A 27642-nucleotide genomic window follows, 5' to 3' on the forward strand; every position below is an offset into this window, starting at 1 on the left:
TGCACCCCTTCTCATCTGAAATGTACCCCTTCTCATCTGCACCTCTTCTCATCTGAAATGCACCCCTTCTCATCTGAAATGCACCCCTTCTCATCTGCACCTCTTCTCATCTGATCTTAGTACAGTCACGTTGTATTGCGCTGAATGGTCCTGTATAGCGTTAAGTCATCAGTCATGTTATAGTCATGCATGTTGTTTATAAGAGATGTGAATTGGAGATGGTATTCTGTCAGTCACTCGTGTATCTTCATTTCTCTCTACTTACAGACCACACACACACACACACACACACTTTGTTTGAGGCAAGTTGCCAGGCCAGTAGGTGTCTCAGCCCATCCACACTATAAACACCGTTCTGTTCCGTGCATCTTCAGCGTTATTAAACCACCTGAACTGGAATCCTACCTGTCCTACCCTTACCAGCACACGGAAGCGAACACATAAAGTAAAACCTGACCTAAAGAATATACAGTCTACCAAGTCCTCCCTTACAGTGGATAGCCTATGGCACCATAATGCATTGGGTGCAGCTGTAGAAGGGGCGGAGAACAAAGTGCAGCCGGTTATGGACGACACAGTCCCCCTCCACAAGTACACGTAAGAGAAACCTTACTGATTATTTCCCACCCCCCCATTTTAACTGAGACAGGAAGAACACTTCTCTACAGCCCACTATTCTCAACATAACGATGTCAACATTTTCATTATTGGTATAAAAAAAAAAATTACAACTAAATATATATAAACATATATACTAATTATATTTCATTGTCACAACACAAGTGGCCATTGATTTATTTTTAAAATCTATTTTGAATTAGATATACACATAAACATTAAATAAACATTGCAATGTTTTTTAAATGTGGGCTTTTATTTAATGTAATTTTTTATCATTTCCTGTATTACCATCCAAGCTGACGTCATCGTGTGTGTTGCTGGTCGACTACCGTCGTTAACGGCTTCTTCCACTTCGCAGCACATCTCCGGATAAACGCTGTAAGTTTACCGGCTATTTATTATGAAAATTAGTATTATTTTTTTAAACAACATTCTTGTACATGTTAACATCTGTCTAGAAATATATTAATACAACTTCATGATAAAATAAAGGGACACACAAACCCGACACCACATTTGAGCTAGCTAATTTAGCTAGCACAGTTAGCCAGCAGATTACCTGAGGTAACACGCTAACCGTTGTTGGTCTGTACTTGAACGTTATTGAACAAGCTAACGCTAATAATTCACAATTACATTTGTTCAAGTGTTTGATTTCAAGTTTAATTTTGTAGTTCACGCTGCTGATGATTTACAGTCATGCTTTCCCAAATAATGTTAAAAAAAAAAAAAACATATATATATATATATAATAATTTCGGGAATCTGTTTCATAAATGTTCATCAATTCGCAAGAGGTTGAATGTATCTCACTGGAGAAAGCGAACGAAACAGCGCCCCTCTGTCTCGGTATGTGTAGTCTATGTATCTCATGCTGTCTGGTCAGAAAGAGTATGACATTGAAGACAACCCGTAACATTAAACGCAAAGGAAGCCAGTGAGCATTTGGCCTCCCTTGATTAAAAAAAAAAATATATATATATATAAAAGAATAGCTAAACTGAGTGAGCTCAGCTGTGAGTGGTCCTGGCACACCAAAAAAAAAAAAGTGTCAAGGGAAACCAGTTTGGATTTGGATATGGATTTGGACTAGGGAAACCAGTTTGGATGTGGACTAGGGAAACCAGTTTGGATTTGGACTAGGATAACCAGTTTGGATGTGGACTAGGGAAATCAGTTTGGATGTGGACTAGGGAAACCAGTTTGGATGTGGACTAGGGAAACCAGTTTGGATGTGGACTAGGGAAACCAGTTTGGATGTGGACTAGGGAAACCAGTTTGGATGTGGACTAGGGAAACCAGTTTGGATGTGGACTAGGGAAACCAGTTTGGATTTGGACTAGAAAAGAGGTAGGGAAACCAGTTTGGATTTGGACTAGGGAAACCAGTTTGGATGTGGACTAGGGAAACCAGTTTGGATTTGGACTAGGGAAACCAGTTTGGATGTGGACTAGGGAAACCAGTTTGGATGTGGACTAGGGAAACCAGTTTGGATGTGGACTACTCACAAGCTAAAACTTGAATTGTTGCATCTTGTTGTTTTTTCGTCATGTGGCTAGCTAGCTAAAAGCCCCTTCCTAAATTAGCCATGGATGGAGATGTGGGGCTGTGGTTTAAACTCATAAAAGACACACCCTTGCCATATGCCCTTGGGGGGAATCCCCGTCACCATCTTAGAGGGTGGTCCAAATGATTAGCCAAGCAAGGGGAATTTGCAACGTAAGCCCCTCAGCCCTGGTTTTTAGTAGAGTTTGTGAGTGTACAATTATGTTCACTTTGCGGCCTGAAACTCACCATAATTAAATTCGTGACGATTGTACATCCGCTAAGTAAAAAGTCAGCCAAAAATGTAAGCGTTAATATGGAGTCAACATACAAGTGGAAGTAAAAAAAAACCCGAATGTAAATAAGTTAGAAATTGTGCTACTAATGACGGCACAAACACGTTTCATAAACGTTTGGTTTTTGTTTGGTTAGCTTTTGGAAATTGTAGAAAAAAACCCCAAATTTTCCTTCTTTAGAAGCTCCAGCTAGGGAGAGCTGTTATTTAGCTAATTCATTTGCTAGCTATCATACTAAGTAGGCATATATTAATAATGATATATTTAATGTAAGTAGACATGCAATCATAATTGACTGTAGCGCATATAAAGCACCCACAAGCTACCTACCGGTGGCTGAAAACACAATCATCGCGGGATGAATGAGTGATGAATTTCCGTGCGAGGCGGGGGTCCATTTATAAATCGTTCCTTCCTTCCTCCCTCGCCCTGCAAGTGTATACTCGTCAGACGTCATGATACGTCATTAGAAGTGTCCACTTCATTTGAGGGCTGAGGGAATAGGGTGTGTCTTTTAAGTGTTTGGGTTACAGCCACGGATTTGTATATGCAGTTTTACTTAATTCTCTGTACTGGCCAATGATGATAACGGTGATTTCAGATCCAACCATTAATTCATACATTATGCCCCTGGCCTGAGAGGATGGCAGTTCAACATGTAGCTAGAGGTAGCATGCTAATGGTAACTAGCTAATTGTTGCCCGTGAAAGAAAGTTAGGTTAGGGAGCAAGCATATTAGACAGGTAGCTTAGGACAACAAAACTGGAAGGTTGTACTGTATGACAGAGTCATAGACCGTTTAGACAACATGAAAGATGAGGTTGGAATTGGTGTTTCTCTACAAGTAGGGTGAGTCAATGTGTTTTTTATACTTAGACACACAGAAATCACTACCATGGACTGCCACTTCATATTTACCTTCCGTTGATTGGACTAAATAGTTTTTGGTATCTTTTAGTCACTGTATCAGACTAAGCGGAGGTGATTAGATGATGAAATGGTGTGGGTTTGTCATGCAATAGAATCCAACTTATTTTTTATTTAATTCATTTTTTTACCTTTTATTTAACTAGGCAAGTCAGTTAACCTCTATGGGCTAGGTGGGACTCAACAGCCAGTGTAATCCCGTGGCGCGATATCGAAATACCTTAGAAATGCTATTACTTCAATTTCTCAAACATATCACTATTTTACACCATTTTAAAGACAAGACTCTCGTTAATCTAACCACACTGTCCGATTTCAAAAAGGCTTTACAACGAAAGAAAAACATTAGATTATGTCAGCAGAGTACCCAGCCAGAAATAATCAGACACCCATTTTTCAAGCTAGCATATAATGTCACATAAACCCAAACCACAGCTAAATGCAGCACTAACCTTTGATGATCTTCATCAGATGACAATCCTAGGACATTATGTTATACAATACATGCATGTTTTGTTCAATCAAGTTCATATTTATATCAAAAACCAGCTTTTTACATTAGCATGTGACTAGCATGTGACTAGCATTCCCACCGAACACTGCCGGTGAATTTACTAAATTACTCACGATAAACGTTCACAAAAAAAACATAACAATTATTTTAAGAATTATAGATACAGAACTCCTTTATGCACTCGCTATGTCCGATTTTAAAATAGCTTTTCGGTGAAAGCACATTTTGCAATATTCTGGGTAGATAGCACGGCCATCACAGGCTAGCTATTTTGACACCCACCAAGTGTGGTGCTCACCAAACTCCGATTTACTATTAGAAAAGTTTGATTACCTTTGCTGTCTTTGTCAGAATGCACTCCCAGGCCTTCTACTTCAATAACAAATGTTGGTTTGGTTCAAAATAATCCATAGTTATATCCAAATAGCGGCGTTTTGTTCGTGCGTTCAAGACACTATCCGATGGGTAAAGAAGGGTGACGCGCCCGACGCGTTTCGTGACAAAAAATTTCAAAATATTCCATTACCGTATTTCGAAGAATGTCAACCGCTGTTTAAAATCTATTTTTATGCTATTTTTCTCGTAAAAAAGCGATAATATTCCGACCGGGAGTGGTTGTTTTCGTTCAAAGAGAGAGAAAGTAAACATGGTGTCGGCACGTGCACGAGCCTCCAGTCTCATTGTTCTCAGATCGACCACTTACAAAATGCGCTAATGTTTTTCAGCCAGGGCCTGCAAAGCCACCATTCAGCTTTCTGGCGCCTTCTGAGAGCCTATGGGAGCGTTAGAAAATGTCACGTCATGCCAGAGATCCCCTGTTTTGGTTAGAGATGATCAAGAAGGCCATGAAATGGTCAGAGAGAGTGCTTCCTGTTTGGAATCTTCTCAGGTTCTGTTAATGAGTTCTGTTATACTCACAGACACCATTCAAACAGTTTTAGAAACTTTAGGGTGTTTTCTATCCAAATCAAACAATTATATGCATATTCTAGTTACTGGGCAGGAGTAGTAACCAGATTAAATCGGGTACGTTTTTTTATCCGGCCGTGCAAATACTGCCCCCTAGCCCCAACAGGTTTTAAGAACAAATTCTTATTTTCAATGATGACCTAGGAACAGTGGGTTAACTGCCTGTTCAGGGGCAGAGCGACAGATTTGTACCTTGACAGCTCAGGGATTTGAACTTGCAACCTTTCGGTTACTAGTCCAACACTCTAACCACTAGGCTACGCTGCCGCGTTCTGCTTACAACAAAATCTGTTTCATAGTTAGTTTTGCATACTAAGTCTTGCATAGTTTTTGTTTTGGTATGTTGCGTTGAAAGTAGCTAATAGTGCTTTGATTCGATCAGAGTTACCACAATAGAGGGGAATGTTGATAGTGTTATTAAGGGGGGCCGATGTTTCTCTGCGCGGGCCGATGCTTCTCTGTGCAGCAGTACCAGGGAGCTGCGCACTCGCCACTTACATGCTGACCAGACCGGACACGTCACATGCGCGAGCGTCGCAAAATAAATTTTGAAATCCATGTTATTCAATTATTGCACCCACACTGCTCACGTGCGCCAACGAGCGTCTGCGTTGCCAAGGGCTAAAATAGAAGTCAGTTCTATTTCTGACATAGATCGCGCTGAAAGTCCTGCCTCTCCCATCTCCTCATTGGTTTATAGAAGCAGGTACCCACGTGCCATCTCATTGGTTATACCCACGTGGGTGATTGAACGACCAACTGTTGCCGGTCGTCGTGGTAATACTATGAAAGTTTAGATGCAAGTGCAAGCTAACTAGCTAAATTGCCATACATGTTTAATGCTTTTAGACCTGTCCCCAAATTAATGTCATTGGTTCAGAGTTTGTTTTGATATTTTAACCTGTGTGTCGTGATTTGCGTTTGGTGTAGCGGGACAAAATAAATGTATGCACGATGGCGCACGATGGCGCACACTCGCAGCCGGTTTGGGTTCCATGTTAGAGGGAACATTGATAGCAACACATATGTTGTAATATGGCATTATCTTCTGGATTGGCTTCCCCAATGATTTAACACACGCTAATGTTGATTTAGCAAATGACCTAGCTAGCTAGCGAGTAGCCCTAATCCCAATAGACGTCATTACATTCTCTCTTCTGTTGATTTAGCAAATGACCTAGCTAGCTAGCGAGTAGCCATAATCCCAATAGATGGTCATTACCTCTCTACTGTTGATTTAGCAAATGACCTAGCTAGCTAGCGAGTAGCCATAATCCCAATAGATGGTCATTACCTCTCTACTGTTGATTTAGCAAATGACCTAGCTAGCTAGCGAGTAGCCATAATCCCAATAGATGGTCATTACCTCTCTACTGTTGATTTAGCAAATGACCTAGCTAGCTAGCGAGTAGCCATAATCCCAATAGACGTCATTACGTTCTCTCTTCTGTTGATTTAGCAAATGACCTAGCTAGCTAGCGAGTAGCCATAATCCCAATAGACGTCATTACGTTCTCTCTTCTGTTGATTTAGCAAATGACCTAGCTAGCTAGCGAGTAGCCCTAATCCCAATAGACGTCATTACGTTCTCTCTTCTGTTGATTTAGCAAATGACCTAGCTAGCTAGCGAGTAGCCCTAATCCCAATAGACGTCATTACGTTCTCTCTTCTGTTGATTTAGCAAATGACCTAGCTATCTAGCGAGTAGCCCTAATCCCAATAGACGTCATTACGTTCTCTCTTCTGTTGATTTAGCAAATGACCTAGCTAGCTAGCGAGTAGCCCTAATCCCAATAGACGTCATTACGTTCTCTCTTCTGTTGATTTAGCAAATGACCTAGCTATCTAGCGAGTAGCCCTAATCCCAATAGACGTCATTACGTTCTCTCTTCTGTTGATTTAGCAAATGACCTAGCTAGCTAGCGAGTAGCCATAATCCCAATAGACGTCATTACGTTCTCTCTTCTGTTGATTTAGCAAATGACCTAGCTATCTAGCGAGTAGCCCTAATCCCAATAGACGTCATTACGTTCTCTCTTCTGTTGATTTAGCAAATGACCTAGCTAGCTAGCGAGTAGCCCTAATCCCAATAGACGGTCATTACGTTCTCTCTTCTGTTGATTTAGCAAATGACCTAGCTAGCTAGCGAGTAGCCATAATCCCAATAGACGTCATTACGTTCTCTCTTCTGTTGATTTAGCAAATGACCTAGCTAGCTAGCGAGTAGCCCTAATCCCAATAGACGTCATTACGTTCTCTCTTCTGTTGATTTAGCAAATGACCTAGCTAGCTAGCGAGTAGCCCTAATCCCAATAGATGGTCATTACCTCTCTACTGTTGATTTAGCAAATGACCTAGCTAGCTAGCGAGTAGCCCTAATCCCAATAGACGTCATTACGTTCTCTCTTCTGTTGATTTAGCAAATGACCTAGCTAGCTAGCGAGTAGCCCTAATCCCAATAGACGGTCATTACTCTCTCTACTGTTGATTTAGCAAATGACCTAGCTAGCTAGCGAGTAGCCCTAATCCCAATAGACGTCATTACGTTCTCTCTTCTGTTGATTTAGCAAATGACCTAGCTAGCTAGCGAGTAGCCCTAATCCCAATAGATGGTCATTACGTTCTCTCTTCTGTTGATTTAGCAAATGACCTAGCTAGCTAGCGAGTAGCCCTAATCCCAATAGACGTCATTACGTTCTCTCTTCTGTTGATTTAGCAAATGACCTAGCTAGCTAGCGAGTAGCCCTAATCCCAATAGATGCGTCATTACGTTCTCTCTTCTGTTGATTTAGCAAATGACCTAGCTAGCTAGCGAGTAGCCCTAATCCCAATAGATGGTCATTACGTTCTCTCTTCTGTTGATTTAGCAAATGACCTAGCTAGCTAGCGAGTAGCCCTAATCCCAATAGACGTCATTACGTTCTCTCTTCTGTTGATTTAGCAAATGACCTAGCTAGCTAGCGAGTAGCCATAATCCCAATAGACGTCATTACGTTCTCTCTTCTGTTGATTTAGCAAATGACCTAGCTAGCTAGCGAGTAGCCCTAATCCCAATAGACGTCCTTACGTTCTCTCTAGTCACATCACATTTTAATTGTCACATGCTTCGTAAACAAGTGTAGACTAACATTGAAATGCTTACTTACGGGCCTTTCAAACAATGCTGAATACAATAAAAATCATATACTAATACGAGGAATAAGTATACAATGAGCAATGATAGCTTGGCTATATACACTGGGTACCAGTACCTAGTCAATGGTAGCTTGGCTATATACACGGAGTACCAGTATCTAGTCAATGGTAGCTTGGCTATATACACGGGAGTACCAGTACCTAGTCAATGGTAGCTTGGCTATATACACGGGGTACCAGTATCTAGTCAATGGTAGCTTGGCTATATACAGGGAGTACCAGTATCTAGTCAATGGTAGCTTGGCTATATACACGGGGTACCAGTACCTAGTCAATGGTAGCTTGGCTATATACACGGCTGCACTGTATATGTAAATAATCAGCTGTATATATGCCTACCTTTGACACATTTCCCTCTCTTTTCTCACTTTAATTTAACCCCCCCTGCAAAATAGTAGGTTTCATACATTGTAACATACAGTGCATTCGGAAAGTATTCAGACCCCTTGACTTTTTTCTCATTTTGTTATGATACAGCCTTATTCTAAAATGGATTAAATACAAACAAATCCTCCGCAATACCCCACCATAATGACAAAGTGAAAACAGGGTTTTCGAAATGTTTGCAAATGTATTAAAAACAAATAACAGATACCTTATTTACGTAAGTATTCAGAACCTTTGCTATGAAACTCGAAATTGAGCTCAGGTGCTTCCTGTTTCCATTGATCATCCTTGAGATGTTTCTACAACTTGATTGGAGTCCAGCTTTGGTAAATTCAATTGATTGGCCATGATTTGGAAAGGCACACACCTGTCTATATAAGGTCCCACAGTTGACAGTGCATGTCAAAACCAAGCCATGAGGTCAAAGGAATAGTCTGTTGAGCTCCGAGACAGGATTGAGTCAAGGCACAGATCTGGGGAAGGGTACCAACAAGTTTCTGCAGCATTGAAGGTCCTCAAGAACACAGTGGCCTCCATCATTCTGAAATGGAAGAAGTTTGGAACCACCAAGACTCTTCCTAGCGCTGGCTGCCCGGCCAAATTGAGCAATCTGGGGAGAAGGGCCTTGGTCAGGGAGGTGACCAAGAACCCGATGGTCACTCTGACAGAGCTCCAGATTTCTGTGGAGATGGGAGAACCTTCCAGAAGGACAACCATCTCTGCAGCACTCCACCAATCAGGCCTTTATGGTAGAGTGACCAGACGGAAGCCACTTCTCAGTAAAAGGCACATGACAGCCCGCTTGGAGTTTACCAAAAGGCACCTAAAGACTCTCAGGCCATGAGAAACAAGATTCTCTGGTCTGATGAAACCAAGATTGAATTCTTTGGCCTGAATGCCAAGTGTTACGTCTGGAGGAAACCTGGCACCATCCCGTCGGTGAAGCATGGTGGTGGCATCCTTGATGAAATCCTGCTCCAGAGCCTCAGGACCTCAGACTGGGGCGAAGGTTCACCTTCCAACAGGACAACGACCCTAAGCACACCGCCAAGACAACGCAGGAGGGGCTTCGGGGCAAGTCTCTGAATGTCCTTGAGTGTCCCAGCCAGAGCCCGGACTGGAACCTGATCGAACATCTCTGGAGAGACCTGAAAATAGCTGTGCAGCGATGAACCCCATCCAACCTGACAGAGCTTGAGAGGATCTGCAGAGAAGAATTGGAGAAACTCCCCAAATACAGGTGTGCCAAGCTTGTAGCGTCATACCCAAGAAGACTCGATGCTGTAATCGCTGCCAAAGGTGCTTCAACAAAGTGCTGAGTAAAGGGTCTGAATACTTTTGTAAATGTGATATTTCTGTTTTTTATTTTTAATAAATTAGCAAATATAGCTAAACCTGTTTTAGCTTTGTCATTATGGGATATTGTTTGTAGATTGAGGGGGAAATAACTAATCAATTTTAGAATAAGGCTGTAATGTAACAAAATGTGGAAAAAATCGGAATACTTTCCAACGGCACTGTATTCAACAGTACAAATACAACATTTCCCTTTATTCAACAGTGCAAATACAACATTTCTATGTCTTTATTCAACAGTGCAAATACAACATTTCACGACTCTACCTGCAAATTTAGTGATATAAATGCGGCCTCACTTCTACATGTGACCAAATGTACAGTTTTTAAGCTCTTAAATTATTAATTTGCCACGACTGGCTCCTGCCAGCTCCTCAACCGTCACCTCAAATCGCTCTCCATTTAGGTCATGGAGGGAAGCATTTGTTGATTTGCTATGACACCCATACCTACGGAAGCCAACGAGGATCAAATTAAGAAATTAGTTTTCCTGCTGGTAGACAGAGATCCTTAATAACGGAATGAAAAAAATACATTTCTCAGATGGCGGATTTGGAATCATAATGCAGATATTGTTGATTTGATTCAAGATAAATACATGCTGACAAATTAAACCAGTAGAAATTAAATGCTTTGCATTGATGCATTACAAATGATTTCCATTTGATTTGATTCAGTCCCTCTCGTTGAAATGCCACTCATGGTACAGTAGACACATTTTACCTTTAATGACCAGTACATAGCAGTATCGATCTGGTACGAGAAGCTGTCAGCCTCAGCAGGTCAGTTCAGTATCGATCTGGTACGAGAAGGTTAGACTACATGTCATATGTTAACTCAGTGAGAAAATACCACAACAGAGAAGATTGTGACTTGGCTCAATGTTATAGGACACCTTCAGCTAAACACCTTCAGCTAAACAACCAGGTTATAGGACACCTTCAGCTAAACACCTTCAGGCTATAGGACACCTTCAGCTAAACAATCAGGCTATAGGACACCTTCAGCTAAACAATCAGGCTATAGGACACCTTCAGCTAAACACCTTCAGGCTATAGGACACCTTCAGCTAAACAATCAGGCTATAGGACACCTTCAGCTAAACAATCAGGTTATAGGACACCTTCAGCTAAACACCTTCAGGCTATAGGACACCTTCAGCTAAACAATCAGGTTATAGGACACATTCAGCTAAACACCTTCAGGCTATAGGACACCTTCAGCTAAACAATCAGGTTATAGGACACCTTCAGCTAAACACCTTCAGGCTATAGGACACCTTCAGCTAAACAATCAGGCTATAGGACACCTTCAGCTAAACAATCAGGCTATAGGACACCTTCAGCTAAACACCTTCAGGCTATAGGACACCTTCAGCTAAACAATCAGGCTATAGGACACCTTCAGCTAAACAATCAGGTTATAGGACACCTTCAGCTAAACACCTTCAGGCTATAGGACACCTTCAGCTAAACAATCAGGTTATAGGACACATTCAGCTAAACACCTTCAGGCTATAGGACACCTTCAGCTAAACAATCAGGTTATAGGACACCTTCAGCTAAACAATCAGGTTATAGGACACCTTCAGCTAAACACCTTCAGGCTATAGGACACCTTCAGCTAAACAATCAGGTTATAGGACACCTTCAGCTAAACAATCAGGTTATAGGACACCTTCAGCTAAACAATCAGGTTATAGGACACCTTCAGCTAAACAATCAGGTTATAGGACACCTTCAGCTAAACAATCAGGTTATAGGACACCTTCAGCTAAACAATCAGGTTATAGGACACCTTCAGCTAAACACCTTCAGGTTATAGGACACCTTCAGCTAAACAATCAGGTTATAGGACACCTTCAGCTAAACAATCAGGTTATAGGACACCTTCAGCTAAACAATCAGGTTATAGGACACCTTCAGCTAAACACCTTCAGGTTATAGGACACCTTCAGCTAAACAATCAGGTTATAGGACACCTTCAGCTAAACAATCAGGTTATAGGACACCTTCAGCTAAACAATCAGGTTATAGGACACCTTCAGCTAAACACCTTCAGGCTATAGGACACCTTCAGCTAAACACCTTCAGGTTATAGGACACCTTCAGCTAAACAATCAGGTTATAGGACACCTTCAGCTAAACAACCAGGTTATAGGACACCTTCAGCTAAACAACCAGGTTATAGGACACCTTCAGCTAAACAATCAGGTTATAGGACACCTTCAGCTAAACACCTTCAGGCTATAGGACACCTTCAGCTAAACAATCAGGTTATAGGACACCTTCAGCTAAACACCTTCAGGTTATAGGACACCTTCAGCTAAATGCAACGGGCAGTAAAAAAAAAACGTAATTTTTTTGTTGTTGTTGCCACATTCATGTACTTAAATTTCACGTAAATAGCATCCGAGAAAAGCCGACATTGCGCTATAGGCAGGTGTAAGTGACTAGGCAACAGGATGCATGATAGAAAGTGGAAGTACACTATATATACAACAGTATGTGGACACCCCTTCATACACTATATATACAGCAGTATGAGGACACCCCTTCATTCACTATATATACAGCAGTATGTGGACACCCCTTCATACACTATATATACAGCAGTATGAGGACACCCCTTATACACTATATATACAGCAGTATGAGGACACCCCTTCATTCACTATATATACAGCAGTATGAGGACACCCCTTCATACACTATATATACAGCAGTATGAGGACACCCCTTCATCCACTATATATACAGCAGTATGAGGACACCCCTTCATCCACTATATATACAGCAGTATGAGGACACCCCTTCACACACTATATATACAGCAGTATGTGGACACCCCTTCACACACTATATATACAGCAGTATGTGGACACCCCTTCACACACTATATATACAGCAGTATGAGGACACCCCTTCATTCACTATATATACAGCAGTATGAGGACACCCCCTTCATTCACTATATATACAGCAGTATGAGGACACCCCTTCATACACTATATATACAGCAGTATGAGGACACCCCTTATACACTATATATACAGCAGTATGAGGACACCCCTTCATACACTATATATACAGCAGTATGAGGACACCCCTTCATTCACTATATATACAGCAGTATGAGGACACCCCTTCATACACTATATATACAGCAGTATGAGGACACCCCTTCATACACTATATATACAGCAGTATGAGGACACCCCTTCATTCACTATATATACAGCAGTATGAGGACACCCCTTCATTCACTATATATACAGCAGTATGAGGACACCCCCTTCATTCACTATATATGCAGCAGTATGAGGACACCCCTTCATTCACTATATATACAGCAGTATGAGGACACCCCTTCATACACTATATATACAGCAGTATGAGGACACCCCTTATACACTATATATACAGCAGTATGAGGACACCCCTTCATCCACTATATATACAGCAGTATGAGGACACCCCTTCACACAGTATATATACAGCAGTATGTGGACACCCCTTCACACACTATATATACAGCAGTATGAGGACACCCCTTCACACACTATATATACAGCAGTATGAGGACACCCCTTCATACACTATATATACAGCAGTATGAGGACACCCCTTCATTCACTATATATACAGCAGTATGAGGACACCCCTTCATTCACTATATATACAGCAGTATGAGGACACCCCTTCATTCACTATATATACAGCAGTATGAGGACACCCCTTCATTCACTATATATACAGCAGTATGAGGACACCCCTTCATTCACTATATATACAGCAGTATGAGGACACCCCTTCATTCACTATATATACAGCAGTATGAGGACACCCCTTCATTCACTATATATACAGCAGTATGAGGACACCCCTTCATACACTATATATACAGCAGTATGAGGACACCCCTTCATACACTATATATACAGCAGTATGAGGACACCCCTTCATACACTATATATACAGCAGTATGAGGACACCCCTTCATACACTATATATACAGCAGTATGAGGACACCCCTTCATACACTATATATACAGCAGTATGAGGACACCCCTTCATACACTATATATACAGCAGTATGAGGACACCCCTTATACACTATATATACAGCAGTATGAGGACACCCCTTCATCCACTATATATACAGCAGTATGATGACACCCCTTCACACACTATATATACAGCAGTATGTGGACACCCCTTCATACACAATATATACAGCAGTATGAGGACACCCCTTCATACATTATATATACAGCAGTATGAGGACACCCCTTCATACACTATATATACAGCAGTATGAGGACACCCCTTCATTCACTATATATACAGCAGTATGAGGACACCCCTTCATTCACTATATATACAGCAGTATGAGGACACCCCTTCATTCACTATATATACAGCAGTATGAGGACACCCCTTCATACACTATATATACAGCAGTATGAGGACACCCCTTCATACACTATATATACAGCAGTATGAGGACACCCCTTCATACACTATATATACAGCAGTATGAGGACACCCCTTCATACACTATATATACAGCAGTATGAGGACACCCCTTATACACTATATATACAGCAGTATGAGGACACCCCTTCATACACTATATATACAGCAGTATGAGGACACCCCTTCATACACTATATATACAGCAGTATGAGGACACCCCTTCATTCACTATATATACAGCAGTATGAGGACACCCCTTCATTCACTATATATACAGCAGTATGAGGACACCCCTTCATACACTATATATACAGCAGTATGAGGACACCCCTTATACACTATATATACAGCAGTATGAGGACACCCCTTCATACACTATATATACAGCAGTATGAGGACACCCCTTCATACACTATATATACAGCAGTATGAGGACACCCCTTCATACACTATATATACAGCAGTATGAGGACACCCCTTCATACACTATATATACAGCAGTATGAGGACACCCCTTCATACACTATATATACAGCAGTATGAGGACACCCCTTCATACACTATATATACAGCAGTATGAGGACACCCCTTCATACACTATATATACAGCAGTATGAGGACACCCCTTATACACTATATATACAGCAGTATGAGGACACCCCTTCATCCACTATATATACAGCAGTATGAGGACACCCCTTCACACACTATATATACAGCAGTATGAGGACACCCCTTCATTCACTATATATACAGCAGTATGAGGACACCCCTTCATTCACTATATATACAGCAGTATGAGGACACCCCTTCATACACTATATATACAGCAGTATGAGGACACCCCTTCATACACTATATATACAGCAGTATGAGGACACCCCTTCATACACTATATATACAGCAGTATGAGGACACCCCTTCATACACTATATATACAGCAGTATGAGGACACCCCTTCAACTTAGTGGATTCAGCTATTTCAGCCACGCCAGTTGCTGACAGGTGTATAAAATCAAGCACACCGCCATGCAATTTCCATAGACAAACATTGGCAGTAGAATGGCCCGTACTGAAGAGCTCATTGACTTTCAACGTGGCACCGTCATAGGATACCACCTTTCCAACAAGTCAGTTTGTCAAATTTCTGCCCCTGCTAGAGCTGCCCCCCGGTCAATTGAGATTGTGAAGTGGAAATGTCTTGGAGCAACAACGGCTCAGCCGCAAAGTGGTAGGCCACACAAGCTCACAGAACGGAACTTCTTGAGGACCTTACGGCCCGTGCCAAATCTTTACAGCCTCCTGAGGCTAGCTCCTTAGCGATGTGGACACCAAGGAACTGGAAGCTCTCGCTCTGCTCCACTACATCCCCGTCGACGTGAACGGGGGCGTGTTCGGCCTTCCGTTTCCTGTAGTCCACGATAAGCTCCTTTGACTTGTTGACGTTGAGGGGAAATGGTGTTTTCCTGGCAGCCACAACTGCCAGGTCTCTGACCATCTCCCTATAGGCTGTCTCGTCGTCATTGGTGATCAGGCCTACCACCGTTGATGGTGTTGGAGTCGTGAGTGAACCACGCGAGATATGGCTCAGAAAACGTGCCACAATCCAAGGATGGGAGATGGTAGTGTACTGCTAATTATCCTAAAAGGGGAAAAACTAGCAGTCATTCTAACCTAGCAGTATTTCAATCTTCTCCATTTATTAGTTAGGATAATTAGGTGTACACATACCATCCCTAGATGGAGGTACGTATTCCCAGCTATTCTCTCGCGCCGCGCTGTCCTGATCGTGATGTAATGAACGTCTTGTGGGGTTTCTGGCTAGCTATGTACTTTTACAGGGTAGTGTGTGTATGGAGGCTCTAGCTGCACTCAAAAGGAAATGCAGAAACAATCCTACTAAAAAATATATATTGTTCATTTTCATTAAGTCCCATGTAACAAGGCCAGTGAAACCAGAGCCATAGCCCTGTCTTTCCTGCCCTAAAGTGAAACCTGACATGTGAGATAGAGATACTCTAGACCAGTTCTAGAGTAAGACCTGTCTGTCTCTCCCCTCTCTCTCTCTCCTTCTATTTAAAATCTAAGATCACTGAAGTTCATATTTAGTTTAGAGCGATCAACACAATGTTTCGCATATTTGGAGTTTCTGTACAATGTCCAGTGTTCTGTTTCTGACACTTAATAAGGTGCTGATGGTCACTAGAATTGTATCGTTGTTTCACCCCAATGCTCAATGTTTACAGAACATTTGGTACTGTCTGATTAGGATATAGAGGGCCTGGCTGGTGTTTACAGAACATTTGGTACTGTCTGATTAGGATATAGAGAGCCTGGCTGGTGTTTACAGACATTTATATTTTAGGGCCTCTGTGTTTACAGAACATTTGGTACTGTCTGATTAGGATATAGAGGGCCTGGCTGGTGTTTACAGAACATTTGGTACTGTCTGATTAGGATATAGAGAGCCTGGCTGGTGTTTACAGGACATTTGATACTGTCTGATTAGGATATAGAGGGCCTGGCTGGTGTTTACAGAACATTTGGTACTGTCTGATTAGGATATAGAGGGCCTGGCTGGTGTTTACAGAACATTTGGTACTGTCTGATTAGGATATAGAGGGCCTGGCTGGTGTTTACAGAACATTTGGTACTGTCTGATTAGGATATAGAGAGCCTGTCTCAAAAAAGCCAGTTAGAATATTTTCTCTGTTTCCGTGCTGGCGGTAGCTGTTTCCGTGCTGGCGGTAGCTGTCTCCGTGCTGGCGGTAGCTGTCTCCGTGCTGGCGGTAGCTGTCTCCGTGCTGGCGGTAGCTGTCTCCGTGCTGGCGGTAGCTGTCTCCGTGCTGGCGGTAGCTGTCTCCGTGCTGGCGGTAGCTGTCTCCGTGCTGGCGGTAGCTGTTTCCGTGCTGGCGGTAGCTGTCTCCGTGCTGGCGGTAGCTGTCTCCGTGCTGGCGGTAGCTGTCTCCGTGCTGGCGGTAGCTGTCTCCGTGCTGGCGGTAGCTGTCTCCGTGCTGGCGGTAGCTGTTTCCGTGCTGGCGGTAGCTGTCTCCGTGCTGGCGGTAGCTGTCTCCGTGCTGGCGGTAGCTGTCTCCGTGCTGGCGGTAGCTGTCTCCGTGCTGGCGGTAGCTGTCTCCGTGCTGGCGGTAGCTGTCTCCGTGCTGGCGGTAGCTGTCTCCGTGCTGGCGGTAGCTGTTTCCGTGCTGGCGGTAGCTGTCTCCGTGCTGGCGGTAGCTGTCTCCGTGCTGGCGGTAGCTGTCTCCGTGCTGGCGGTAGCTGTCTCCGTGCTGGCGGTAGCTGTTTCCGTGCTGGCGGTAGCTGTCTCCGTGCTGGCGGTAGCTGTCTCCGTGCTGGCGGTAGCTGTCTCCGTGCTGGCGGTAGCTGTCTCCGTGCTGGCGGTAGCTGTCTCCGTGCTGGCGGTAGCTGTCTCCGTGCTGGCGGTAGCTGTCTCCGTGCTGGCGGTAGCTGTCTGTTGCAACTGGTCATAAACCAGTTCCATTTTTGTTGTTGTTGACTTTATCTGTGACTTCTCTTCTGTTCACCTGGAAATTCAAACCCTTTTGTCGCTCTCCTCGATCTCTCTCTCTCTCTCTCTCCCCCTCTGTCTCTCTCTCCCCCTCTGTCTCTCTCTCCCCCCTCTGTCTCTCTCTCTCTCTCCCCCTCTGTCTCTCTCTCTCTCTCTGTCTCTGTCTCTCTCTCTCTCTCCCCCTCTGTCTCTCTCCCCCTCTGTCTCGCTCTCTCTCTCTCTCTCTCTCTCTCTCTCTCTCTCTCTCTCTCTCCTCCAGAGAGATGTTGCTGTGTGCTCTGGGGGGCCTGCTGCTGCTGTTCTCCTGCCTGGATGTGTGGTACTTCCTGCGGGGGGTGGTGGTGGTGGTGCAGGCCTGGTTCCAACCCCCGGTCTTCGACGTCCTGGCAGAGCAGTGTGTTGCTGGGAGGGTCCTACCTCATGACCTGGACTATATGGGTCACATGAATAACGCCAGATACCTGCGGGAGTGTGACTTTGCCAGGTTAGACGAACACACTTACATAGGCCTGTTTTACTGTGATACTTTACTTTAAAAAACATATATTTAAGTGTTTTGTATGTTTTTATAGAGAGAGCGGTGAAAAGCACATTACTGGTCAAAAGTTTGGACACACCTACTCATTCAAGGGTTTTTCTATATTTTTACTATTTTCTACATTGTAGATAAATATTGAAGACATCAAAACTATTGTTGTGTCTTTGGGGGTACCATTAAACTGAAGACATGTTTATCAATTAACTCCCTGTAATTATTATCACGCGATTAAACTAATTCATCGTTTAATTGTAATTAACTAGGAGATCGGGGCACCAAGGAGAATATTCAGATTACAAAGCTATAATTTTCCTAATATAACTTTCCTGTACTATAATATTATATTATATTATAATATAGGCCGATTATCTTCTGGTTTAAATGGTGTATTTTACCTCGCGTCCAGTCTCATTCCAAACGTCGTAAATTGTTGTATCTGCACGAACCCAGTCTTTACTAAAATCATCCATACATCAATTGTCTTAAAATCATTTATTTACTAAACTAATTAATTCACAGAAAGTATACAAACAGTAATTATCGTCACAAAGAATTGGTAGAGTAATGTGCCCTAATGGCTAACAGGCATGGCTGGTGTCTTGTAGAACAATGGGTCATAAAATGTTCAGCTGAGGAGGTACAGAGTTCATTAATATTAACAATTGACAATTGAAGGCTCACTCATTTGGGAACAATTGCAATCAATATATATTTACGCTCAGTGTGTCGTCGGGATCCTTGTTGGAGCGTCGTTCTGTGGAGAGTTTTGTCTCTCTCTCTCTCTCTCTTTTTCTCCCTCTTCTCGGTTAGACTGGATCTTTCAAAGCGACATTCATTAATGTCGTTATAGAATGGATGTTTCGTTGGTCTTCGCGTTCAATGATATAATTTACTTAGCTGCAGACTAATAATTATTATCAAAGACTTGTTCTTATTCTGTCGGTATCAATAGTCTAAAAGTTAACCACGTGGTATGGTTCACTTTCAGTAGAGGAATTGGATGGTAACCTATTGGCCATCGAGTGGAGGCCTGGTCTGTTAGAAATGTAAATCAGGGTGTGTTTTATAGTGACCATAGAACAGGCTTGTCAAATGACGCCTGGTCCTGTCTGTGTCCATGGGGGCGTGCCGATGACTGAGTTAAGCTTGGTACAGAAATCCAATTCTATCACATTAACATCAGTACATAGCATCTCAATGTCTTATAAAAGCTTTATCCTTATTAATACATTCTATACAACCATTATGATGCAAGTCTCAAGCTGAGGCTATTATATAAACCGTTTTATGGTAATATGGCTATATTGTCTCTTCTGAGTATCACAAAATTGTACCAAGCGGACCAGTTCGTAGCTGGATTCTTCACCAATCTTCCATACCTTCTCCAGAACACAAATGTCGCTTGGCTCCCCAATTCTGTGAGTTGGAAGAATTTCCTGTGTCTCTCTATGGGCCATGTGGCCAGAGACTCTCCTGGAATTTTACCACTCCTTCACACAGGGACTGGGTGGGGGAAGGTAGGTTGGGGGATGGTGCAAAGGGGGGGAGGGGGTCAACTGTCCTCCCTGTACTCAAAGAGGCCAACGTCATGACACTATGAAATAACACACATGGAATCATGTAGTAACCAAAAAAAGTGTTAAACAAATCAAAATATTTTATTCTTCAAAGTAGACATCCTTTGTCTTGATGACAGCTTTACACACTCTTGGCATTCTCTCAACCAGCGTCATGAGGAATGCTTTTCCAACAGTCTTGAAGGAGTTCCCACATATGCTGAGGACTTGTTGGCTGCTTTTCCATCACTCTTGTGAAAACTATCCAATTCAATTGGGTTGAGGTCAAGTGATTTTAGAGGCCAGGTCATCTATCGGCCTCCATCCTCTCCTTTTGCTCAATAGCCCCACACCATTCTGTATCCTCTGCCCTTCTTTGCACACTGTTTAACAAACCTCCAAACTAGCTTCAATGCCATACACACTCTTCCGTGGTCTCCAACTGCTCTTGCAATAAATGCATGCTCTTCAACCGATCGCTGCCCACCCGGCTAGCATCACTACTCGACGGTTCTGACTTAGAATATGTGGACAACTACAAATACCTGGGTGTCTGGTTAGACTGTAAACTCTCCTTCCAGACTCACATTAAGCATCTCCAATCCAAAATTAAATCTAGAATCGGCTTCCTATTTCGCAACAAAGCCTCCTTCACTCATGCAGCCAAACATACCCTCGTAAAACTGACCATCCTACCGATCCTCGACTTCGGCGATGTCATTTACAAAATAGCCTCCAACACTCTACTCAGCAAATTGGATGCAGTCTATCACAGTGCCATCCGTTTTGTCACCAAAGCCCCTTATACTACCCACCACTGTGACCTGTATGCTCTCGTTGGCTGGTCCTCGCTACATATTCGTTGCCAAACCCACTGGCTCCAGGTCATCTATAAGGCTTTGCTAGGTAAAGCTCTGCCTTATCTCAGCTCACTGGTCACCATTGCAACACGCGCTCCAGCAGGTATATTTCACTGGTCATCCCCAAAGCCAACACTTCCTTTGGCCGCCTTCCCTTCCAGTTCTCTGCTGCCAGTGACTGGAACGAACTTCAAAAATCGCTGAAGCTGGAGACTCATATCTCCCTCACTAACTTTAAACATCAGCTATCTGAACAGCTAACCGATCACTGCAGCTGTACATAGCCCATCTGTAAATAGCCCACCCAATCTACCTACCTCATCCCCATATTGTTTATATTAACTTTGCTGCTCTTTTGCACCCCAGTATTTCTACTTGCACATCATCACCTGCTCATCTATCACTCCAGTGTTAATCTGCTAAATTGTAATTACTTTGTTACTCATGGCCTATTTATTGCCTTACCTCCCTAATCTTACCTCATTTGCTCACACTGTATATAGACTTTTCTATTGTGTTATTGACTGTACATTTGTTCATGTGTAACTCTGTTGTTTTTTGTCGCACTGCTTTGCTTTATCTTGGTCAGGTCGCAGTTGTAAATGAGAACTTGTTCTCAAATAGCCTACCTGGTTAAATAAAGGACTTGTTCTCAACTAGCCTAGCTGGTTAAATAAAGGACTTGTTCTCAACTAGCCTAGCTGGTTAAATAAAGGACTTGTTCTCAACTAGCCTAGCTGGTTCAATAAAGGACTTGTTCTCAACTAGCCTAGCTGGTTAAATAAAGGACTTGTTCTCAACTAGCCTACCTGGTTAAATAAAGGACTTGTTCTCAACTAGCCTAGCTGGTTCAATAAAGGACTTGTTCTCAACTAGCCTAGCTGGTTAAATAAAGGACTTGTTCTCAACTAGCCTAGCTGGTTCAATAAAGGACTTGTTCTCAACTAGCCTAGCTGGTTCAATAAAGGACTTGTTCTCAACTAGCCTAGCTGGTTCAATAAAGGACTTGTTCTCAACTAGCCTAGCTGGTTAAATAAAGGACTTGTTCTCAACTAGCCTAACCTGGTTAAATAAAGGACTTGTTCTCAACTAGCCTAGCTGGTTAAATAAAGGACTTGTTCTCAACTAGCCTAGCTGGTTCAATAAAGGACTTGTTCTCAACTAGCCTAACCTGGTTAAATAAAGGACTTGTTCTCAACTAGCCTAGCTGGTTAAATAAAGGACTTGTTCTCAACTAGCCTAGCTGGTTCAATAAAGGACTTGTTCTCAACTAGCCTAACCTGGTTAAATAAAGGACTTGTTCTCAACTAGCCTACCTGGTTAAATAAAGGACTTGTTCTCAACTAGCCTAACCTGGTTAAATAAAGGTTAAATAAAAACAATGGGACAGGGGTTACTTCATACGAAAGTACAAAATGTGTGCTGAATTAAATAAAGGTGAAATAAATAATAAATAAAATGAATAGTAGTGGTTTCTTTGCAGCAATTCGACCATGAAGGCCTGATTCACACAGTCTCCTCTGAACTGGGATAAGGCCTGATTCACACAGTCTCCTCTGAACTGGGATAAGGCCTGATTCACACAGTCTCCTCTGAACTGGGATATTGAGATGTGTCTGTTACTTGAACTCTGTGAAGCATTTATTTGGGCTGAAATCTGAGGCTGTTAACTCTAATGAACTTATCCTCTGCAGCAGAGGTAACTCTGGGTCTTCCTTTCCTGTGGCGGTCCTCATGAGAGCCAGTTTCATCGTAGCGCTTGATGGTTTTTGTGACGGCACTTAAAGAAACTTAAAAAGTTATTGAAATGTTCCGTACTGACTGACCTTCATGTCTTAAAGTAATGATGGACTGTCATTTCTCTTTGCTTATTTGAGCTGTTCTTGCCATAATATGGACTTGGTCTTTTACAAAATAGGGCTATCTTCTGTATACCACCCCTACCTTGTCACAACACAACCGATTTGCTCAAATGCATTAAGAAGGAAAGAAATTACACAAATTAACTTTTAACAAGGCACAGCTGTTAATTGAAATGCATTCCAGGTGATTACCTCGTGAAGCTGGTTGAGAGAATGCCAAAAGTGTGTCAAGCTGTCATCAAGGCAAAGGGTGGCAACTTGGAAGAATAAAATATATTTTAATTCGTTTAGCACTTTTTTGTTTACTACATGATTCCATATGTGTTATTTCATAGTTTTGATGTCTTCAATATTATTCTACAAAGTAGAAAATAGTAAAAATAAAGAAAAACCCTTGAATGAGAAGATGTGTCCAAACTTTTGACTGGTACTGTATATACAGTACATCCAGAAAGTATTTAGACCCCTTGACTTTTTTTCACATTTTGTTACGTAACAGCCTTTTTCTATAATGGATTCAATTAATTGTTTTCCTCATCAATTTACACACAATACTGACAAAAGTTAAAACAGGTTTGTAGACATTTTTGCAGGATTGACTATACAGTGCGTTCGGAAAGTGTTTTGACCCCTTGACTTTTTCAAAAACAAAGAACGTTACAGCCTTATTCTAAAATTGATTAAATTGTTATTTTCCCTCATCAATCTACACACAATACCCCATAATGACATCACAATACCCCATAATGACATCACAATACCCCATAATGACATCACAATACCCCATAATGACATCACAATACCCCATAATGACATCACAATACCCCATAATGACATCACAATACCCCATAATGACATCACAATACCCCATAATGACATCACAATACCCCATCATGGCAAAGCAAAAAACAGGTTTTTAGACATTTTTGCAAACGTATTAAAAATTTAAATCTGAAATATCACATTGACATAAGTATTCAGACCCTTCACTCAGTACTTTGTTGAAGCACCTTTGGCAGCGATTACAGCCTTGAGTCTCCTTGGGTATGACCCTACAAGCTTGGCACACCTGTATTTGGGGAGTTTCTCCCATTCTTCTCTGCAGATCCTCTCAATCTCTGTCAGGTTGGATGGGGAGCGTCGCTGCATAGCAATTTTCAGGTCTCTCCAGAGATGTTTGATCTGGTTCCAGTCCGGGCTCTGGCTGGGACACTCAAGGACATTCAGAGACTTGCCCCGAAGCCCCTCCTGCGTTGTCTTGGCTGCGTGCTTAGGGTCGTTGTCCTGTTGGAAGGTGAACCTTCGCCCCAGTCTGAGGTCCTGAGGCTCTGGAGCAGGATTTCATCAAGGATGCCACCACCATGCTTCACCGGCGGGATGGTGCCAGGTTTCCTCCAGACGTAACACTTGGCATTCAGGCCAAAGAATTCAATCTTGGTTTCATCAGACCAGAGAATCTTGTTTCTCATGGCCTGAGAGTCTTTCTTCTTTGGGTTAATGGAGGACGATTTTGGGTCACGGGAGAACGGTCAATGTCTCGTTTGGGTCACGGGAGAACGGTCAATGTCTCGTTTGGGTCACGGGAGAACGGTCAATGTCTCATTTGGGTCACGGGAGAACGGTCAATGTCTCGTTTGGGTCACGGGAGAACGGTCAATGTCTCGGATCTGGAGCTGAAATAGTTTAAGATCCCCTGCTGTCGATGATGCATCCTGGGTGTGTTTTTTTATGTAATAAACGTATTTTAATGTCAACTTAACCTCGTATACCATTTTTATGATTTATGGACAAACTAAAGCAACATATTTTGTGTTGTATTCAAGTAAGTTAGGTTTTTGTAAAGTCAAATTGTATAAAATAGCTCCTTTTGAATCCGGATACATTTCGGGAAATTAGAATTTGTGGTGAAAATATGTAAAAACAAAACAAAAATAATCTGTATTATTAAATTATTATTAATAATGTATTTAAATGAAGACACTTCCCCTACACCTAGACATCTTAGTTCTCAGAATGATAGTTTGATTTCTTTATTTTTTTTTTTGCAGATGCATCATGGTTTTGTAACTCAATTTGCTACAGACCATTTTTTTTTTTTTTCAAAGTGGTTTGTTGAGAATCACTCAGATGGACGTAAAGGCATTAAGGTAATGCCTGTACTGGTTCCCTATTCCTCCTCCAGGTTCCACCATTACATGAGGAACGGGATCTTTCAGACCCTACGCACCCTGAGGGCCACCATGGTGGTGGGGGCTTCCACTATTCGCTACCGACGCTCGCTGGCCTTCGGGGAAGCATTTGACTTGCGCACTCGCATCGTGGCATGGGACGACAAATCATTCTTCGTGGAGCAGCGGTTTGTCTCCCAGGGCGACGGGTTCATCTCCGCGGTGATGCTGTGCAGACAGAACGTTCTCCGTAGCAACCCCGAGAGCATCCTACAGCTGCTCTGCAAGAGGAAGGTAGGAGAGGAATGGAGGAGAGTGAGGGTGTGGAGAGGAGGGGGGGAGGGATGAGAGGGGGGGGATGAGAAGAAGGGAGGGAGGGAGGGATGAGAAGAGGTGGAGGGATGAGGGAAAGGGAGTGGAACGGAGGGGGGAGGGATGAGATGAGGAGGGATGAGATAAGGATGGATGAAGGAAAGGGAGTAGAACGGAGGGAGGAGGGATGAGAGGGGACCTTTGATGCATGTGATATCACTCAGTCCTCTGCTCTCTGTGTGTGTTCAGGTGGAGTGTCCCGACTACCCTGAGGATCTGCAGCACTGGATCAGCTTCATCTCAGCCAGCAGCCAGGCCCTGAGAGCCCAGAGCGGACTAGAGGACAAGACTGGAGCACAGGAAGACAAAGACAAGTGATACACACATTCCTTGAGTAACCCTAACATTATACATTGTTGCAGCCCGGTCCCAAGCACACCTGATTCAACTAATCTGCTTATCAGCTGTTGAATCAGGTGAGGGCCAAGAACTGACATGGCCGACAGCTCCCTCAGAATACAGGAACTAAACTGACATGGCCGACAGCTCCCTCAGAATACAGGAACTAAACTGACATGGCCGACAGCTCCCTCAGAATACAGGAACTAAACTAACATGGCCGACAGCTCCCTCAGAATACAGGAACTAAACTGACGTGACTGACAGGAACTAAACTAACATGGCCGACAGCTCCCTCAGAATACAGGAACTAAACTGACATGGCCGACAGCTCCCTCAGAATACAGGAACTAAACTGACATGGCCGACAGCTCCCTCAGAATACAGGAACTAAACTAACATGGCCGACAGCTCCCTCAGAATACAGGAACTTATTCATTATGATTTTAAAATACAAAACTACTACGGGCCAAGTGGCTTTAACCTTTTACTGCAGTGGGCTAAATCAGGACCAGTGGGCTAAATCAGGACCAGTGGGCTAAATCAGGATCATTGGGCTAAATCAGGATCAGTGGGCTAAATCAGGACCAGTGGGCTAAATCAGGATCAGTGGGCTAAATCAGGATCAGTGGGCTAAATCAGGATCAGTGGGCTAAATCAGGATCAGTGGGCTAAATCAGGACCAGTGGGCTAAATCAGGATCAGTGGGCTAAATCAGGATCATCATGTCCTTTTAATAGCCGTTTACTGCAGTGGGATAAATCCGGATCACACCGAGTGAATCTTGGTTATTCTTAAACACATCTACTTGGAAACAAATGTATACACATCACGCAGCTAGTTATGGGCTTAAAGATAGAAGACACCTGTACCATCTCAGATATAGAGATGAAATGTATAAAATGTTTAGTTTGCATCCCGATATTACACTTCATATACGTCACAGAAGACTGGAATATAACATAACCGCTTGACATAGAAACACTGGATTTTCCGCGTAAAAAAATTAAAATAAAAACGGAATGTTTGTTAATTATGAAAAATATGAATCCCATTTCACCCATGAGGCCACTAGATAGCACTTTGGTCATTTCGCCTCGCAGGATAGAGGACCGTCGTGTTGTTAAGGGATTCATCCTAACCTGAGATGAAAACTCTTACCGTAATAATAGTTTTAGTTATGTGTGCATGTATCTCAAGATAGGCTCTTTCAATTATTCATTTCGACGTCTGTGGGATTCACCAGAATTTCCTAAGTAGCTCGAAGGACCAATCGTAAACGTCTGTCGGAGACTGACGGGTCGAGTGGCGAATGAGGGAGCCTCGGTGACCTTGAGCAAGGCACTTAACCCTAATTGCTCCTGTAAGTCGCTCTGGATAAGAGCTTTTGCTAAATTACTAAAATTACTTCATTCGTCTCCTGTTGTAGCTAGCGTCACACAGCTAGCTAAGGAGACTTGGTTAGCTTAGCCTCAAGGCCAGCTCTCCTACCTGGAAGGGTAGAATTATTAGTTCGCTCTCTCTAGTTTAGTTCAACCCACCACCGACGTCGACCAGACCGACCATCCTAGCGTCACTGCTTATCGTTCGAGAAGCACACTTTTTTTTTGTTCATCGCAAGACCAACATAGCGCTAGCTTCCATTGGCTAGCCGTGCTACTAGCCCCTTGTGGCGAACGTTAGCTGCGCTCACATTGTTAAAGGATTGGCTTCTCCGGTCAGCGCTGTGCTAACTCGCTAGCTTTCCACCCCACCCCCCAACTGGTGAATGGTAGTTACGTTTCACTTTGTTCTCGAATTAGCCATGGAACCTGCTAGCTCGGCCCAAGGTTTTACCAATCAACGCCTCGAACCAGCGCACCTGTGCCCATGCTGGGCTACCATATATACGGGATGACTTTACTCCGCGTATAAGTAACGTGGTAGCCCCTTGGTGGCAAGGCAAGCTGTGGATAGTGGAGCTCATTGTCCTGCTGTACAACAAGCCTTGTGAAACTTCTCTGTTACCCAGAGATCTGCTGACCAAAATTAACTGAGACTGTCCACCCTGGCCCGTGAGAGGTTACATCTGGAGTATTGAGTCTATCCAGAGTGTTAGGGCTCATTCTACACGCTCGCTTTATGGAAACAAGC

General features: G+C 42.9%; 1 protein-coding gene across 1 annotated transcript; it reads left to right on the forward strand.

Moving 5' to 3' along the window:
• Nucleotides 1-881: 881 nt before the first annotated feature.
• On the forward strand, nt 882-26552 carry LOC123741589 (protein THEM6). The gene is made up of 4 exons (XM_045714370.1): nt 882-999; nt 18074-18298; nt 24813-25092; nt 25360-26552. Exons 2-4 carry the CDS (start codon nt 18078-18080, stop codon nt 25486-25488), a joined length of 630 nt encoding a protein of 209 aa, XP_045570326.1. The 5' UTR covers nt 882-999; nt 18074-18077; the 3' UTR covers nt 25489-26552.
• The last annotated feature ends 1090 nt before the right edge of the window (nt 26553-27642 follow it).

The sequence above is a fragment of the Salmo salar genome, chromosome ssa03 (genome assembly GCF_905237065.1).
Source record: "Salmo salar chromosome ssa03, Ssal_v3.1, whole genome shotgun sequence".
NCBI lineage: Eukaryota > Metazoa > Chordata > Actinopteri > Salmoniformes > Salmonidae > Salmo > Salmo salar.

Coding starts and splice junctions, on each gene's coding strand:
- LOC123741589 (XM_045714370.1), top strand. CDS start 18,078: ATGTTGCTGTGTGCTCTGGGGGGCCTGCTGCTGCTGTTCTCCTGCCTG. Junction 18,299..24,812: donor CGGGAGTGTGACTTTGCCAG/GTTAGACGAACA, acceptor TTCCTCCTCCAG/GTTCCACCATTACATGAGGA. Junction 25,093..25,359: donor AGCTGCTCTGCAAGAGGAAG/GTAGGAGAGGAA, acceptor GTGTGTGTTCAG/GTGGAGTGTCCCGACTACCC.